At 57.1% G+C, this 18,046-nt stretch overlaps 1 protein-coding gene across 5 annotated transcripts in view; it reads left to right on the forward strand.

Annotated features, from left to right (window-relative positions):
• The window catches only part of MAPKBP1 (mitogen-activated protein kinase binding protein 1), a gene marked incomplete at both ends in the record, with an annotated part of 58,264 nt that extends 41,939 nt beyond the window's left edge, over nt 1–16,325 (forward strand). The window contains 29 exons of one of the 5 annotated variants that reach the window (XM_080708146.1): nt 1,368–1,430; nt 1,635–1,692; nt 2,672–2,842; nt 3,220–3,357; nt 3,575–3,757; nt 3,985–4,002; nt 4,291–4,451; nt 5,163–5,352; nt 5,867–6,013; nt 6,190–6,365; nt 7,055–7,146; nt 7,392–7,517; nt 7,839–7,909; nt 8,050–8,171; nt 8,436–8,511; nt 8,625–8,736; nt 8,910–8,973; nt 9,221–9,355; nt 9,478–9,611; nt 9,799–9,854; nt 11,306–11,542; nt 12,003–12,169; nt 12,325–12,470; nt 12,554–12,751; nt 12,913–12,997; nt 13,247–13,530; nt 13,717–14,292; nt 14,779–14,864; nt 16,098–16,325. In XM_080708146.1, the coding sequence (XP_080564272.1) occupies nt 1,368–1,430; nt 1,635–1,692; nt 2,672–2,842; nt 3,220–3,357; nt 3,575–3,757; nt 3,985–4,002; nt 4,291–4,451; nt 5,163–5,352; nt 5,867–6,013; nt 6,190–6,365; nt 7,055–7,146; nt 7,392–7,517; nt 7,839–7,909; nt 8,050–8,171; nt 8,436–8,511; nt 8,625–8,736; nt 8,910–8,973; nt 9,221–9,355; nt 9,478–9,611; nt 9,799–9,854; nt 11,306–11,542; nt 12,003–12,169; nt 12,325–12,470; nt 12,554–12,751; nt 12,913–12,997; nt 13,247–13,530; nt 13,717–14,292; nt 14,779–14,864; nt 16,098–16,325 (4,300 nt within the window). Of the gene's footprint in view, nt 1–1,367; nt 1,431–1,634; nt 1,693–2,671; nt 2,843–3,219; nt 3,358–3,574; nt 3,758–3,984; nt 4,003–4,290; nt 4,452–5,162; nt 5,353–5,866; nt 6,014–6,189; nt 6,366–7,054; nt 7,147–7,391; nt 7,518–7,838; nt 7,910–8,049; nt 8,172–8,435; nt 8,512–8,624; nt 8,737–8,909; nt 8,974–9,220; nt 9,356–9,477; nt 9,612–9,798; nt 9,855–11,305; nt 11,543–12,002; nt 12,170–12,324; nt 12,471–12,553; nt 12,752–12,912; nt 12,998–13,246; nt 13,555–13,716; nt 14,293–14,778; nt 14,865–16,097 lie in introns of all 5 variants that reach the window. The other 4 variants (XM_080708144.1, XM_080708143.1, XM_080708145.1 and 1 more) reach the window with 4 other exon arrangements.
• Nucleotides 16,326–18,046: the final 1,721 nt, after the last annotated feature.

Genomic DNA, 18,046 nt, shown 5'->3' on the forward strand with positions numbered 1-18,046 from the left:
TAAAATCTAAATATCTAAATCTGTGACCTTTGAGCTATAACCTCTGTATTACTCATGCACCTGTCCAGGAGGCACAGAATTTCCAAAGCCTTCTCCTCTTTGTCATATTTTAAAGCTTTCCTGACATTCTAGAAGGGGAAGAGGAGGGAAACGGGAGAGAATGGGAGATGGGGATGACGAAGGGCTGACTGTGGGGCCAGAGGTGGGGGCGGGCTCAGGAATTCTACGGGGGCTGCGTTGGTCCGCCTGGAAGTTCTGGGTAAGTCCGGTCACATCAGAGCTTGCCTGTCTGTTAGAAAAGGACCCGGGAATTTGCACATTCAAATGGTCTGTGGAGCCCGTGGTGCTAAGCACTCACTAGCAGCTTGTGCCTCCTCTACTTGGTTTCTAGCCGGCAGGGAGTTCAGATATGGGAGCTGCAGGGGTCCCACTCTACAAGTTTGGGAGTGGGGGAAGTAGCTGTCTGCTCAGTCTCCTCCTTCCCTGCTGTAACAGCCTCCAGGCTGGAGGCAGCAGGCCAGGGCAGGGTGTGCTCAGCCCAGGAGTCTGCTGAGAACCCTGCCTGGCCTGGGCTTTCGACTTCTAGCCCCTGACCTCTACCATCCGGCTTCCCTCCCTGGAGCTGCCTCTGGACGGTCGGTCTGGAGCTGAACCCTCCAGCAGCCTTGCCACATGGCTGGAGAGGTTGCCCTGCTCTGCAGGGCCAGTGCAGCCCCTGCTTGTCTCCTTATGGCACTCAGGGCCCTTCGCAGGCTCCTTGGGGCCAGAGTCTCTGGCTAGGCTAGAGGCTCTTAGGGCTTTCCCAGGCCCTCTCGAGCTGTCTCTGCCCCTTGCCCCATCTTGCCAGGCATTCCTGCAGTTCTGGGCCCTGTGTCATGACCTACGCCCTTCCTCATCTAACATGTGGAGGCCAGTGCCTGCCAAGCGCACACATGTGCACACACGTGGGGAACCTCAGCTGTCCTTAGAGCAAGATGATTGGTACACATGTGCCTCTGAGCCTGAGAACTAGCCTGAGGCCTGTTTTCCCAAGTCACATCTAGTTCCTTGCACACCCTTCCTGGAATATGTACAAAGGCTGTGGGAGGCCTGTGTCCCTGTGTCTTTTGTAGATATGGCCAGAGATGGGGCTGGTGCTTAGGGACTTGCTTGGTGGGTGTAGGCTTCCAGCAGAGGCCGCGGAGACAGGCCCTCTTGGGTGGGGGGAGTGAGAACAGGTTGCTAGGAGAAAGCGGTGGGTCCCCTCTGAGCCTGACCCACCGTGCTGCCTCTGCTGGGTGACCAGAAGTCCCAGGTGGCTGGTGGGTGGGGGGGGATCTGAACGAAATGTGGCTTGGTGCTAGGCTGATGCCCACTTCTCTCCTCAGGTGTGTGGTCGTGCTGTTCAATCCCCGGAAACACAAACAGCACCACATCCTCAACAGTTCCAGGTAGGTGGGCCTGCCTCCAGGGAGACCGTCCTCCTGGGAGCTGCGAGAGGGGCTGGCCCGCATCCTGCTCTGGAGGCTGGGGGCTGGGACCTGGCGATGGGACCGTGCGGCGTGTGCCATTGAAGTTTGCTGGGCTCACCTTTGGAGAGGCGTGGGGTGGGGAGCGACCTCTGTGCCCCTTTGAGTCGGCCCCATCTCTTGCAGGAAAACCATCACTGCCCTCGCCTTCTCCCCCGATGGCAAGTACTTGGTCACTGGAGAGGTGAGTGAGGGAGGGCTGCGCCCAGGTAGTGCTGCTGCCGCGTGGTCTTCCTGAGCTGTGGCTAAATCCTCGTTTGTGCTGTGTCTTAAACGAAATCCCCAAACTTATTGGCTTGCCCCTTTTCAGAAAACAAACAAAAATCACTCAGTGCCCTCCTGATCGCTTCTGTTGCCCCCCACCATGGAACCCAGGGGCATTCTACCTCCGAGCTCCACCCCAGCCCTATTTTTTATTCTTTATTTTGAAACAGGGTCCCACTGAGTTGTGGAGGGCCTCACTCAGCAGCTGAGTGCTGGGATTACAAGTGTGTGCCACCATGCTTGGCCATCCCCTGTTTTTATTCAATGTTCCCAGTTGTACCCAAGGCCACTGCTTCCTCTCTGCATCTTTCTAACTACAGACTTTGGGAATTTATGTGGTTTAAACATGGTTCTTAAGCTTGGGGGTGTATCAAAATCACTCTGGGCTTCTTGAAGGACACGGTACTGGCCTCCCCTCGGAGCTGGCGATTCTGTAGGTGTGGACTCCCTCAAAGTGCTTTTCTAACAGGTTCCCTGGTAATGCTCAACCTGTAGTGAGGAAAGCACTTTGAAAAGCACTGCCTAAAGTATTCCTTACCCCTGGAGGCCCCCTGCTGGGCACACGGGACCGCCTCTCCCTCAGCCTTGGCCGGGAGTTGGGGTTGAAACCAAGAGGAGCCTGATGGGCCTGTCTGCCCATCAGAATCATTCAAGGAGCTCTGACCAAAAGAGAGGTACAGGTCCTCTCCCAGAGATGCTGACTAAAATTTGGAGCTGCTGCTTCCTGGAATCACTGGTGTCTAGATATTTATGATGTCCCCTCTCCACCTTGGTCCCTACGGCACCCTGATCTTGGCTTTTAGCCAGGGAGCCATTAGCGAGGTGGTGCCGTAGTGTGTGGTGAGGGCTCCACTCCGAAAGGTGAGGGAAGGTCCTCACCTCCGCCTTGCCTCCTACAGAGTGGGCACATGCCTGCCGTGCGGGTTTGGGATGTGGCGGAGCACAGCCAGGTGGCAGAGCTACAAGAGCACAAGTACGGGGTGGCTTGTGTGGCCTTCTCTCCCAGCGCCAAGTACATCGTCTCCGTGGGCTACCAGCACGACATGATTGTCAACGTCTGGGCCTGGAAGGTGAGCGCTGGCGGCTGGCCTGGCAGCCTAGGAGAGGCTCAGGTGTCAGTGGAGGAGGCAGGAAGCTGCGGCCGGGCTGCTTCTCCATCCTGCTGATCCGTCTCCTACTAGAAAAGACTTTGAAGCAGAAAATGGTGACTCTGTGCAAAGCGTGTTGCTAGAAAGCGCTAGCTTTATGCTTTCAACCGCCCCAAAGAAAATGAACCGTTTTAATTTCTCTAGAAAGGGGCTCTCCGCCATCCCTCTTTTTCTGACCAGCAAATCCGGGAACTTTTTTCCAAGTAGAAATTCTTTCCAGTCATCTTCCATTCTCTGAGTCTCTTTCTTCTTAACCCCATGAAGCAGAGCCTTGATTGTTCCTTTGTCTTTCCCTCCAGAAAAACATCGTGGTGGCCTCTAACAAGGTGTCCAGCCGTGTGACGGCAGTGTCCTTCTCTGAAGATTGCAGCTACTTCGTCACTGCAGGCAACCGGCACATCAAATTTTGGTACCTTGATGACAGCAAGACCTCAAAGGTGAGGTGCAGGTGCTGGGCCCGGCCCGTCGCAAGGGGCTGCTCCGCCTGGGCCTCTGCTCGCTCAGCCATCACACAGAGGTGTTGGAGGCCAGCTGCCGTGTGGGTTGTGGAGTAGTCTCAGAGCCAGGGAGCTTGCTACCTCCCCTCTCCTCTCTCGGACATTTGCAGGGACAGGCTGTGGGGTGATGGATGGGAGCAGTGGTGTGTCTCCACAGGTGAATGCCACCGTACCCCTGCTGGGCCGCTCGGGGCTGCTGGGCGAGCTGAGGAACAACCTGTTCACCGACGTGGCCTGTGGCCGAGGGAAGAAGGCCGACAGCACCTTCTGCATCACCTCCTCGGGGCTGCTCTGTGAGTTCAGCGATCGCAGGCTCTTGGACAAGTGGGTGGAACTGAGAGTAAGTACTCTGTTCTGGGGACAGGAACGACCCATGTCTCAAATTGGGAGGACTGGCGCCCTGGGGCTCCAGATCAGATACTGAGCCCTCATGCATGCAAGAGGGAGCCCAGGAGAAGGAATCCTGGGTGCTTGAGTGCGGCCCGGTACCAGCCCCCGTGCTCTGTGTAATTGCCTCCTCTTGCTCTCTCTCTTTCTGCCTCTCCCCTGCTTTCCTCTTCTGCTCAGAACACAGACAGCTTCACAGTAAGTGCTACCTGGACCCGCCGCTCTTCCTCAGGCTGTTTCTTTCTCTTTGCTGACTTTTCCTGCTTTTTCCTCTTTGCCCAAACCTCCGGTGATTAGAAGGGCCCCTGATCCCATCCCACCACTGCACAGGGCTGCGGGCCCAGGGCACCTGCTACTGGAGGGAGGGCGCCTCCGGACGACAGCTGAGGGGCTTGCGCCAGAGCATCTGGGCTGCCCTCCCGAGGCAGGTGACTGCCGCTGAGGGTCTGGGGAGGAGAAGACTGATCTGAGCCACTCTGCCCACAGACCACAGTGGCCCACTGCATCTCTGTGAGTCAAGACTACATCTTCTGTGGCTGTGCTGATGGCACCGTGCGTCTTTTCAACCCCTCGAACCTACACTTCCTCAGCACCCTGCCCAGACCCCACGCCCTGGGCACAGACATTGCCAGCGTCACTGAGGCCAGGTAAGCGTGGGCCCTGCCTCCCTTCAGAGGCTCGCCCTGTGCCCAGCTTTCCTTGTCAGCACGTCGGGGACCACGCGATGCCCAAAGTTCCCAGGAGCACCTCTGTAGATAGAAAGTCGTGGGTTTATTGGTACTTGTTGGAACCAAGGGGGCCACACACCATGGAGTCCCAGGGAGCATCTGTTAGTGGGTGTAAGGAGGGGCTTATGATGGGGTTTGGGCTTGTGATAGATGATTTTAGGAATGGGTCAAGGGACTGAGGTTTTTATTTTGGTCAGATACTGTCAGAAAGTGGGGGGGGCAGTTTTACAATTGGACATTGATAATTTTATCTAAGAGCTAGAAGAAAAGGTATTGGGTAAAGTTGTCATGCTGTGAAGAAGCAGCCCTCGGTCGTGTGAGAGGGGAGAGGTAGATGTTTGTAACCTTGAGGTTTGCGTGGCGATCTGTTCTCATCTATGAGTGTGCATGGTTGCAGAGCACTCCCGTGTTTGCTCTGCCCCTCACGGCCACAGAGTCAGGCTTTGGCGTTCTCTCAGCTTCTTGCTCATCAGGAGAACACCAGGGCCCGGCAGCTGGTGCCTGGCCTGCTCCAGTGATGCCTGTGAGGGCTGCTTTTTTCTGTGCAGGCAACTACTTCCCAGTCTGCAAATGCAGAGATTCCCCTCGCTCTTCCCCAGTCTCGACATTTGCCCTATCCTCTCCCGACAGCCGCCTCTTTTCTGGAGGGGCCAATGCCAGGTATCCAGACACCATTGCCTTGACCTTTGATCCGACTAATCAATGGCTGTCTTGTGTGTACAACGACCACAGCATCTATGTTTGGGATGTGCGGGACCCCAAGAAGGTGGGCAAGGTGTACTCGGCTCTGTATCATTCCTCCTGTGTCTGGAGTGTGGAGGTAGGTGGGCTTCCCTGCTGGGGACTGGCCTGGTTGCTAGGGTAACATCGTGCAGCTTATGTTCATGTCACGCCCCGTCTTCTCCAGTGGCACCCCGTTGTGGACCCTGGGACTTGAACTGTTGTGTTCCTGTGTCTCGGGCTTCTCCCAGCTGCCACGTCTGTCCTTAGTTTTGCCTCAGCCTGGGCTCTGTGATCTTGGACAAGTTTCTAAACTTGACCGAGCCTCACTTTCTTCAGCTGTAAAATGATGTACCTGATCCATCTGGTTGTTCTAAGAGTAAAATGAAATGGTGTAAGTGGGAGACATAGAAGAGCGCCTGGTGCAGGCGGTGCTTGGTTAACAGGCTTTCCTTGGTGATGAGAGACTATATAACAGTTACGGCTTGCTGGCTGGCTGAGGCACCTAGCTAAGTTTTAGCCAGCTTTCTGCCTTTAATTTCTCCCATCTCCTTGGGCAGGCAAGGGACTTCTCTCCCTTAATGGAGGTCTGACTCTTTACTTTTGTCCCTTAGGTCTACCCCGAGGTGAAAGACAGTAATCAGGCCTGCCTGCCCCCCAGTTCCTTTATTACCTGTTCTTCGGACAACACCATCCGCCTGTGGAACACGGAGAGCTCAGGGGTGCACGGCTCGACCCTGCACCGAAACATCCTCAGCAATGTGAGTGTGAGGCCTGAGCCGGCCCACAGCTCGTGGCCCTTGTTCTCCGGAGCTGGGTCCGCAGACCTTGATCTTCCAGCTCTCACTTGGCTGGGATCTGTGAGCCCAGGGTGCATGGTGTCCGGCTGCCCTGTGTTGGGCCTACCTCATCTACCTCTTCTTACTTGTTCCACCAGGATCTCATCAAGATTATCTATGTGGATGGGAACACGCAGGCCCTGCTGGACACTGAGCTGCCTGGGGGAGACAAAGCCGATGGGTCCCTGATGGACCCCCGCGTGGGCATCCGCTCTGTGTGTGTCAGCCCCAACGGACAGCATCTAGCTTCAGGAGATCGTATGGGCACGCTTAGGTAATTGCAGGGCTAGAGTGGGTGCTAACTGCCTCCTATGCTGGGGGCTGGGGTGGTCAGGGCCCCAAGGTCAAAGCTTTGGTTAAGGAAGATCTGGGCATGGTAGGGTGTGCCTGTAATCCCAGCACTTGGAAGGCTGAGACAGGAGGATTGCAGGTTTGAAGCCAGCCTCAGCAATTTAGCAAGACACTCTTTCCAAATAAAAAATAAAATAGGGCTGGAGGTGTTGCTTGGAGATAGAAGGCCCCTGGGTTAAATCCTCAGTAACACACACACACACACACACACACACACCGTTGAGGAACAAAGTATTTATTAATTGAAAAGGAGAGATGATAACTTTGTAATGAAACAAACAAGTGGAAGCTGTCTTAACCAAGTGATCACGTTTAACATTCACACATCAAAGCCGGGCTTGTCATCCCAGCATTAGGGAGGCTGAGGATTGTGGTTCACAGACAGCCTCAGCTACTTAGTGAGGCTCTCTGTACTTAGTGAGACCCTGTTTCAAAATAAAGAATAGGACAGGGGGTGTAGCTCGGAGGTTGAATGCCCCTGGGTTCCATCCCCAGGCCCGCAAAAAAAAAAAAAAAAGGTAAGTTCTGGGAGAAGATGTAGCAGAGGAAGGGCGTGAATCCCTCCTCCTGCACCTGGCAGTGACTTCTTCTTCCCTCCCCTCATCTCTGCAGGGTGCACGAACTGCAGTCCTTGAGTGAAATGCTAAAGGTAGAGGCTCATGACTCAGAGATCCTGTGCCTGGAGTACTCCAAGCCAGACACAGGTGAGCAGGATGCCTGGTCCAGCCCGCAGGGCACAGGACTCCTCGTCCTGCTGCTGCTGCTGGCGTCTGTCCTGGCCCTCGTGTGGGGCTGATCATCTTTTGGATCACCGGGTCTCTGTGGATTAGAAGAGGACAGCTCTGTCCTGCTCTGTGGTTTGTGTAACTCAGGGCCCCTCGGGCTCTTGCCAGGCCTTGTTAGATGCCTGCTCAGGGCACACGGGGATGATGGAGTTCTTCCACCCCAGGTCTGAAGCTGCTAGCTTCTGCAAGCCGGGACCGGCTGATCCATGTGCTGGACGCTGGGCGGGAGTACAGCCTACAGCAGACGCTGGACGAGCACTCGTCTTCCATCACTGCTGTCAAGTTTGCAGGTAGGACGGAGTACCTGAGACCCGCCCCTGGCCACCGCCACCCCTGCTTCCATGGGAGGGTCTGCCGTGATGGGTGGACGGCACCTGAGGCAGGTGGAGACAAGTGGATTGCGGACTTTCAGTCTGGGACCCTGAACAAACCAGGCTGGGCTGAGGATGGGGACACAGGAAAACCTGGGTTTACAGGGAAGCATTCTGATTTAATTGGTTGTCCCACCATGTAGTGGAGCTGGAATGGGGGAGACTGTGGAGGAAAGGCAGAGAAGGCCTGCCCTCCGTGGGGTGGGAACGGTGGGAAGAGCTGGGCCTCCTCCTCTGCAGCCAGTGACGGGCAAGTGCGCATGATCAGCTGCGGGGCAGACAAGAGCATCTACTTCCGCACTGCACAGAAGGTGAGGGCGGCTGGGCACCTCTGGAGGGCGGTCTCCTCCACTCCCCTGCCCGCTTTCTAGAGGCGAGGGGCAGTGGACATTGGGCTCTGGGCCCGGCAAGGCCCTGAATGTGGGTCTGCCCACATGCTTCACCCCTGCAGTCTGGAGATGGAGTGCAGTTCACACGGACACACCACGTGGTACGGAAGACGACCCTCTACGACATGGATGTGGAGCCCAGCTGGAAGTACACGGCCATCGGCTGCCAGGACCGAAATATTCGGTGGGCATCCCCCTCTCAGACCATCTGGCCACACTCTCGTGCCCTGCGGGCCAGCTCCGCATAGCTGAGCCCCCATCTGTCTTTCATCCGGGACTTTGTGCGCCCTCGAGCCCACAGTACGAGCGCTGGCCTCACCCAAGAGGAGCAGCCCCTCTGGTGTCAGGCTGGCCCCAGAGAGGACAGCCTGGGCGCGGATGCTGGTGTCCCTGTGGCAGCCCGTGCTCCGTCACGCCTCCTCGTGCAAACGCGCGTGTCTCTTTGCAGGGTCTTCAACATCAGCAGTGGGAAGCAGAAGAAGCTGTTCAAAGGGTCGCAGGGTGAGGACGGCACTCTCATTAAGGTACGACTGACTGGATGGGATGGCAGCGGGCCAGGGCACGGGGACCGGGCGTGACTAGGCGGCGAGGGGCTGGTGCGCCCGTACTCTTTCCCGCTGTGTGCCTCGCTCCTCAGGTACAGACAGACCCCTCGGGGATCTACATTGCCACCAGCTGTTCTGACAAGAACCTCTCCATTTTCGACTTCTCTTCAGGCGAGTGCGTGGCCACCATGTTTGGCCATTCAGGTGAGTGTCATCCCACTACACTACCCCACACTCAACTCTTTCTCCTCTTAATTCTCATGACCCAAGAGAGCCCCCTGACCCTCTACTCCAGCCCCACCTGTGCTGCTAGGACACACAGGACTTGGGTTGGGAATTCAGGGTGGCTCGTGGACCATATTCTTTATTCTTCACAGAAATTGTCACTGGCATGAAATTTAGTAATGATTGCAAACACCTCATCTCTGTGTCGGGGGACAGGTAAGCAGAAGCCGCCTTTCCCAGGAGGCAGATTCCTCCTCTGCGCCACCAACACACCCTGCCCTCCCTTCTCTTCATCTCAGTAGTGTGTCTGGGGAGCAGGGCTGAACAGGGGTATCTCTTGGCCGGGCCTGGACTGTCTAGGAAGATGGCGAGGGTCTTCCTGCCAGCTCATGGAGGGGATGAATGGTGGCCAGCTCGAGTCTTAGCCTTCTCTCCCTCACCCAACTCTGTGGCTCGACCCCAGCTGCATATTTGTGTGGCGCCTGAGCTCCGAGATGACCATCAGCATGAGGCAGCGTCTGGCCGAGCTGCGCCAGCGTCAGCGAGGAGCCAAACAGCAAGGCCCTTCTTCTCCACCAAGGGCTTCTGGACCCAGCCGGTAAGAACGGAAATGGGCAAGTGATGGCGGGTGCCGGGAGGCTTGCTGTGGCCTTGCTCCTCCACACTCCAGGCCTGCCACTCAGTACTCCAGAGTGAGCCTCCTTCCTTGTCTCGACTCAGGCCCCAGGTCCCAGCGGTGCTGTCTGGACCAACTCTCTCATCAGACAGTGACAAGGAGGGAGAAGATGAGGGCACTGAAGAAGAAGAACTGCCAGCACTTCCCATCCTTGCCAAGAGAACCAAGAAAGAACCAGGTCTCTAGCAGCATGGCGTGGGGCCAGACAGGCACCAGGTGGTCTAGTGGCTAGATGGGCCCCTTCCCAGGACTGCGGGGTGAGAGCAGTGCGAGTGGGTCAAGCTGGGACATCTCGCTGGCCACGCAGGGGTGGGCTTCAGGCTGGGTGGGCAGGAGACACTCCTTTGACTGCCGTTTCTGTCTAGCCTTGGTCCCCAGCCCAGCCCTGCCCCGAAGCCTGTCTCACTGGGAGATGAGTCAGGTGAGTCGCCAGCGTTGAAACGTGTTTCTAGCGTTACAGGAGGTGATGGGGTCGGGTGAGTGCAGAGCCTCCGCACCTTGAGAAGCATCTGGATGTGGGGTCTGCCCGTGTGCTTCACACCTGTATCCCAGGAAGGCCTTGTGGGGAGAATTTAAGTTAGGGATGAGGGAAGCCCCAGGCTCCCCTTTCTGGACCAGATTATATTAGTTACAAACAGGGAGGTGCTCCTGGACTCTGAGAGAAAGAGCACCCACAAGCAGCGTGAGATAGTGAGTGAAAAAGGGGCATCTGTGCAAATGCTTAGAATTGAAGTCCAGGGGTTCAAGGGGCAAAAATGAGCGACTGTCGTTTCTGAAGATGCTGAATAGAAGGTAAGCTCTAGCCGGGCGTGGTGGCGCACGCTTGTCATCCCAGCATTCGGGAGGCTGAGACAGGAGGATTGTGGTTCGTGGACAGCCTCAGCTACTTAGTGAGGCCCTTTGTAATTCGGTGAGACCCTGTTTCAAAGTAAAGAATAAAAACAAATAGGGCAGTCGGGCATGGTGGCACACGCTTGTAATCCCTGCGCTTGGGAGGCTGAGACAGGAGGATCGCACAGGTTTGAAACCAGCCTCAGCTACTTAGTGAGGCTCTCAGCAACTGAGTGAGACCCTGTTTCCAAATAAAATATAAAAAAGGTCTGGGAGTATAGCCCGGAGGTAGAAAGCCTCTGGATTCCACCCCAGTACCACCAAAAAACAAACAAACAAAAACAAATAGGGCTGGGGGTGTAGCTTGGAGGTAGAATGTCCCTGGGTTCCATCCCCAGTACCAAAAAAAAAAAAAAAATGGTAAACTGAGGAGGACCAATTCCTGAGTGACTGCTTGAGGTGGTCAGGGGGGCTAAAGGCTTTTGGAGCAAGCCTCAAAGCAGCCCAGCCCTCATGTGTTCCATGCTGGGATTTCAAGCCCACACCTTCTGTTGCCAGCTGCAGAATGTTGGGCAAAGGTGTCTCTGTTGCATTATGGTCCACTATTTTGACCACACCAGGGGTCTCAGGCGTGGGCATTGTGTTTTCCTTGGTGTTGTGACGGGGACTTTGGAGCCCTGCTGGGTCTGTCCTCACAGTAGGGACTTTTAGAGACTTCTGGCTCTGAGGTGTCTGACACCAGCTAAAGGCAGAGGCCTACATTCCTGTGTGAACGGAGAGAGTTGCAGCTAACAGCTTGAACTCTGGAGCCCGGCAAACCTGCATGCGGCTTGCTGAATGTGGGACTTGGATAGTCACGTAGTCCCTCTGTGCTTCATTCCCTCATCTGTTTATTATCAGGGATAATAAAGTACCTCCTCCATAAGGTTGTTGCGAGGATGAAGTGAACTATGTGGAAAGTGCCTGGTACACACTAAGGAAAATTTTGTTGATAGCACTGTGTGCTTCTTACTGTGACTCCTCCACTCCTTCGCCCACTAGGCACAGGAGACAGTGGAATTCCTGGACCCAGCTCCTACAGCCAACTCAGGACCCAGAAGAAGGGGGCGCTGGGCTCAGCCGGGCGTGGAACTGAGTGTTCGCTCCATGCTGGACCTGCGGCAGCTGGAGGCCCTGACCCCAAGCCTGCGGGGTCCCAGCCGGGACTCTCTGGCCACAAGCCCATCCGTTACCGGGAAGCTCGGTCAGCGGGTCCCTGAGACCTTACCTGTTAGCCAGGTGAGCCAACTTCTCCCATCTCTCTAGAGAGCTCCAAGGAGCCTTAGCCAGCCTGCTCTAACAGCTGGGGCCTGAGCATTAGTCCATCCAGGCTCGCTCTGCCCCGTGGTGCACAGGTCTCCTGAGCTGCAGAGGCAGCAGGGCAGGCCAGGTTGTGTGGTCTGTTGATTGGGTGGGGAGAAGGGGTTGGAGCAGGGAGGAGAAGGTGGCCTTTGCCCTGGGCTCAGTTCCTTGGAGGGCTGTGGGGGTTAAGTGGGGCTGGAGGTTGGCAGCCAGGGTGGTTCTTCCAGAAGCCAGTGTCGGTTGGAGCCCAGCCTGGCCTCCAGTGTCTCCTCAGGTCTGGAATATTAACCTCCCCCAGAATTGGTGCATACCAGATCACTTTCCCCTCCCCCTCCCCCTTCTTCAAGACCCTCTTCTCCCATCAGCAACCCCGTGATGCCCCTTTGTGTGTTTCCAGGATGAAAAGTCCCCCCGGCTCCCAGCTTCCCAACCCTGTTCCTGTCCTCACATTATCCGAATGCTGTCACAAGAAGAAGGGGTCTTTGCCCAAGATCTGGAGCCTGCACCCACTGAAGATGGTATTGTCTACCCGGTGCCCAGTGACAGCCCCACCTTGGATACCAGGCAAGGGTCCTGCCCTGGCTACACCCCATGGACCACACAGCCCTTCTGTGCTGCAGTGGGGGAGGGCTGGCCAGGCCGCTCACCCCAGTCCTGCTCACAGCAGTGGGCCGCCGCTCCCTCTGCTCACGGCCTGTCTCCCTGCGGCCTTCCCACAGTGAGTTCCAGGTGCAGGCTCCCACCCGCGGGGCCCTAGGAAGAGGGTACTCAGGCAGCAGGGCCTCAGAGAAGCACAGCCCTGACAGTGCCTGCTCTGTGGACTATAGCAGCAGCCGCCTCTCCAGCCCTGAGCACCCCAACGAAGGTGAGGCAGCAGCCTGAGGGAGGGGGTGGGGGGCCCTGGTGACAGATGAGCGCAGCGAGATCCTCTTCCCTCCCCACCTCCAGACTCCGAGAGCACGGAGCCCCTGAGTGTGGATGGCATCTCCTCAGACCTTGAAGAACCGGCCGAGGGTGATGAAGAAGAGGAGGAGGAAGAGGGAGGCACTGGCCCCTGTGGGCTACAGGAAGGCAGCCCCCATACCCCGGACCAGGAGCAGTTTCTAAAACAGCACTTTGAGACTCTGGCCAGTGGGGCTGCTCCAGGTGTGGTCAGAGTCAGCGTTCAGTCCTGCGCCCGCCTTCCTCCCCTGCTGCCTGGCTCAGGGAGGGCAGGCAGGCACTGCTGCGGGGTTTGCTTCTGAGGGAGACAAGATCTGGGCGAGGACTTGGCTTCTGCCTCAATTCATGATTTCTGTGACTGGCAGGGGGCCCAGCGAGGGCACCGGAGAGGACAGAGTCCCGGAGCATCTCTTCACGATTTCTGTTGCAAGTGCAGACTCCCCCACTCAGGTACAGGAACCTCTCCCACAGCACCTGGCTCTGCTGACTTCCCGGGACTCCTGGGCAGCATGCAGCCCTCCTCTCTCCCTTCCCCAAGGGGGTTTTGCACCCTGGTTTTGGGACATCTGGCCTCGTGACAACCCTGCCTGGCTTTGTGCCTGTCTCCTAGTGCCTGTCTGGTACTGGGAGTTTCTCAGCATCTTGTTAGGAGGCCTACTGAGACTTGTCTGGGCCTTCTTCCATGTTTCCTCCCTGTAGGGACCCGTCCCCATCCTCCTCCAGCCGGGCACTGATGTCAAGACCTGTCCAGGTGCCACAGGCGTCTGGCGAGCAGCTGAGAGGCGGTGGTGCCAGCCCCCTGGGAGCACCCCCGGCAGTGGAGCCCTCCCCTGTCAACCCCAGCCCCCAGCAGGCAGCCAGCACGCTGTTGCCACGCCGTCGTCACAACCCGGACAGCAGCTGGGTCCCCAGGAAAGTGACCACGGCCGGCCCCATGGCTGGACTTCAGAGAGCCCAGTCTGTGCACAGTCTGGTGCCACAGGGTGAGGAGCCTGGTGGGCTCAGCTGTAGGGTGCTAGGGGAGGTTGGGTCTAATGTGGCCCTCATGATGCTGTGCCTGCCCCAGTTGTGCCCTGGTGCCATGTGCAGGGGGCAGCAGCTCCTGGGCACTGAGCCATGGCCCTGGGCTGCCCCTTACCTGACCTGCGCACATCTCCATCTTTCCCTAGATGAGGCGTCTTCTTCAGGCCCATTGCTGGCACAGGAGGTAGAGGCCCAGGGTGGCCTGGGCTCCCGGCCTCAGGCTGATGTCCGTCCATCTCGGCCCCTCTCCTACCAAAACCCCACCACCAGTTCTGTGTCCAAGATATCCCGCAGCATCTCTGTCGGGGAGAACCTGGGCCTAGTGGCAGAACTTCAAGCGCCTGCCCCCGTCCGAGTCTCACCACTCAGCAAGCTGGCCCTGCCCAGTCGGGCTCACTTGGTCCTGGACATCCCCAAACCACTGCCTGACCGTCCCACCCTGGCCGCATTCTCACCTGTAACCAAGGGCCGAGGCCCTGGTGAGGCAGGACAGCCCTGCTCCCCAGCAGGGCCAGGAAAGGCTCATAATACCTCTGAGAAGCGGGCCTGTCTGGTGGAAGGTACCACGCCCAAACCCAGGACAGAATGCCAGGCTCGTCCTGGACCCAACAGCCCCTGTGCCCAGCAACTGCCGGTCAGCAGCCTCTTCCAAGGCCCTGAGAACTTGCTGCCCAAGCCCGTGGAATGCTCCAGGCCAGGGGCAGCCCTGAGCCAGGACTCAGGTGTGCACCCATCCCCAGCTCTCCTCTCCCGCCCCATCCTCTCTTTCCTGCCTCTGTTGGCCAGTCTCTGGTTTCATCCCATTTCTGTGCATCCAGCCTCTGGTATTTTTCGTCCTGTCTGCTCCTGTGTTGGTCCGTAAGTCCCACCCCAGATGGTGAGACACTCCTCCAACTTTGATCTCCTTGACCTGCGTACCCCTTCGGTGCCTTCTGCTCTCTGTGGTGTGGGGAGGGTGTCAGAAGGGAGGGCTGACCCAGGGGCAGTGGTGCATGCCTGCAGTCCCGGCTACATGTGAAGTGGAGGCAGGAGGAGCACTTGAGCCCACAAGTTCAACAAGCTTGGGTGGCACAGCGAGGCTCTCTGAAGAGACAGAGGGCGGGTGAGGGTGCAGTGCGAAGGGGAGGCCTCTCCTGTGCCAAGCGCCCCTGGGTGGGGAAGCCTCAGAGTAGCTTGCAGGGCCGCGCTGAGCCACGCCTGTCCCTCAGAGCCGGCGGTGAGCCTGGAGCAGTGTGAGCAGCTCGTGGCAGCGCTCCGTGGGCGTGTGCGCCAGGCTGTGCAGCTGTACCACCTGGTAAGTGCTGGACGTCCTACTCGGGAGCGCGTCAGGAGTGCGAGCGTCTGGAATGATAGGGCGGAGGCCCCGAGCGCGTCCAGGCAAAGTGGAGTGGCGAGGGCTTCCAGGTCAGGCCGGAGTGTGTGTGTGTGTGAGTGTGTGAGTGTGTGTGTGTGTGTGTGTGTGTCACTGGAGATGGAACCCAGGGGCATTCTACCTCTGAGTTACACCCTCAGTCATATATATTTTTTTTTAATTTTTTTTTTTTTTTTTTTTTTTGCGGGTTTGGGATGGAACCCAAGACCTCCGAGCTACTCCCTCTGCCCTATTTTTTTTATTCTTTATGTTTGAAACAGGGTCTCACTGAGTTGCAGAGGGCCTCACTAAGTAGCTGAGGTTGTCCGTGAACTGCAATCCTCCGGTCTCGGCCTCCCGAATGCTGGGATTACAAGCGTGTGCCACCACGCCCGGCTTTATTCTTTATCTTGAAACAGGGTCTTACTGAGTTGCAGAGGGTCTTACTAAGTAGCTGAACCCTGAACCACGATCCTCCTATCTCAGCCTCTTAAATGCTGAGATTACAATTTTGGTTAAGAGCTGGAAACCCCTCAGACAGGAGAGTGGAGTGTGCAAAGACCTCCAAGCTACATCCCCAGCCCTATTTTGTTTTTATTTTGAAACAGGGAGGGTCTCTCTAGGTTGATGAGAGTCTCACTACTTGCTGAGGCTGGTTGTGAACCTGCAATCCTCCTGTCTCAACCTCCCAAATACTGAGATTACAAGCATGTGCCACCATGCCTGGCTCTCCAACCCTATTTATTGTTTGTTTGTTTGAAATGGTATTTCTAGGGTACCGAGAGTCTTCCTCTGCTGTGAGGTTGGCTTTGAACCTGTGACCCTCCTGTCTCAGCCTCCCAATTATTGGGATTCAAGGCATGTGGCACTATGCCTGGCTCCAGTGTAATTATTAATAGTATGCCTTCTCATATCCAAAAATTATCTGGTCTCAGTCCTACAGGACCCAGGCTTTGAAAGAGAAAGCAGAGCCTGCGGGAGTAGTTGTGAGAAATGGCTAACAAGATGTAGTTGGTTCCATAATTGGAAGGGAGGGATCCTTTTGTGTCCCCTCAGAGGCTGGGTGCGTCCCAGATGCCCTGACCATATTTGTTGATCTTGGAGACCCTGGGGGGGGGGCCTCCATCGACAAGTTGCTTCAGTTTCCTCCAACTCATCCCCGCGGGCTTGTTGCAGGTTGCTGGCTGCAAGACGCCCTCAGCGGAGCAGAGTCAGATCGCCCGGCTCCTCAGAGACACCTTCTCTTCAGTGCGGCAGGAGCTAGACATCCTGGCAGGGGCAGCATTGTCCAGCCCAGGAGGGAGCCCGGGAGCTGTGGGGGCTGAGCAAACACAGGCCCTGCTCGAGCAGTACTCAGAGCTGTTGCTTCGGGCAGTGGAGCAGCGCATGGAACGCAGACTCTGAGCTCCAGAAGCCTAACTGAATGCCCCTGCCGCCCCGCTGCCCACTGCAGTCCCTCTTCCACTCCAGAACGTGAGGGGTGCTTGGAGTGGAGAGCGGGCTTGGCGCTCGGGGCAGGGAAGCGCTCCAGCTGCTCTTCTCGGGCTGTATTTATTAATTTATTTGCTTGACTCCTGCCTCACCTCCTTGGAGCTCCTGCCCCCACAGCCCCTCTAGTGGCTCATGGCAGGGTAGGTCTCCGTCTGTCATCTTGGTGCTGTGAGGGCTAGGAGGGCAGCCTGCCCCCCAGGGGACATTGGAAGGGCTGGCCTTCTCTTTTTAGAAGCCATTTGAAATTACTTCAGGGATCAGCTCCCTGGGGTGGAGCACACACAGGGTACTCCACAGGTGAGAGGTAATCTCCTTACCTTTGCGCCAGCTGTGGACATTCACCTCTACCCCGCCCCAGCTGTGCTCTCCTGGCTGCCCGAGGCCCTGGCAGTTGGGGAAGGCAGAGCTGCATGGCCCTCCAGGGCATCTCCAGCCATTAGGAGACTGAGTCGGATCAGGACCTGAGCCCCACATTCCACTCCCATCCAGTCCCCAAGCAGACCCTAGCATTGCCTCCCCAAGGACCCTTTCTCCTCTGGCCAGAGCTCCGGAGCCAGCTGTGGGGCCTTGCTGCGGGACAGTACCGCTCTCTGCTGGGCAAGAATGGAGCTCTGGCCTCCTTTCCTGAGCCCCTGAGCCCTCCCTTCACTCCAGCCCCCATCCCTAGCAGGCTTCTGGAGCCCAGGGAGGCCACCACCTCCCTGCGTCCTGGGTGACGCCCATTCAGCAGCCTGTGTTGGGATGGATTCCCTCATGGTTTACAGGGCGCTGGCCCACCTTCTGAGGACCTTGGCCACAGGTGAAGTCAGACACACACAGCCTGTCTGCGCCTCCCCTTTCTCCTCTCCTCTCCTCTCTGACTGCTCATTTCTACAGTACTTGATGGGCTGATGTGTGCCTGGGTTCCTTTCACATCTGGGACTCATATCAAGAAGCACAAAAAGCAATGGAACACACCATTTCCAAATTCTGAATTCTTGATGTCCACACCCTAGCTATCAGATGGTCCAAAAACCCTGGTTCAGGTAGGAGGAGCCTCTTCACGGGCAGTGCTGCTTTTACCCGAGTGGTCTCCACACTGAGGTTTCAGGGAGGGGGGCACAGGGCCAAGAGACACTGGAAAAGTGGTAGGTGGGACAGGTAAGTGGCAGGGGTGAGGGGACAGATTAGAATTAAAGGGGCAGTTACGAGGGCGAGGGGAAAGAGGGTGCAGCAGACCCGTGGGTAGGACCAAGTAGTGAGTGAAGCGGTGTTTGCCGAGTTGGGGTGAAGACCGTGTCTCTGGGCCTCCTGCTTACCTTTCCTGCTCACCTCTATCAGTAGGGGGAGGTAATATCGGGTTCTGGAGGGTGCCCCGCTGTGAGCAGCCCACAGCCTCCCTCATCCCCACTCTTCTCTGCCACCAGCACCCGCGTGGCCAAATGCAAAGTCCTGGCCCCCAGAACTCTCCAGCTGGGGAAGACCCCTCCCCGGCAGCGCTGCAGCCGCCTGCCTGAGGGTTAGAAAGCCACTCCGGCTGTGCCCGCGCTCAGCCCGCTGCAGGGCCGGGTTCTCTATCCTCAGTCAGATCTTCCCCAGGAGAGAGCTACATTCCCGCTAAGGTTTGTGAGAAGGTAGCCGCCCTTTCCCTGCCC

The sequence above is a fragment of the Muscardinus avellanarius genome (genome assembly GCF_963383645.1).
Source record: "Muscardinus avellanarius genome assembly, chromosome: 12".
Lineage (NCBI taxonomy): Eukaryota > Metazoa > Chordata > Mammalia > Rodentia > Gliridae > Muscardinus > Muscardinus avellanarius.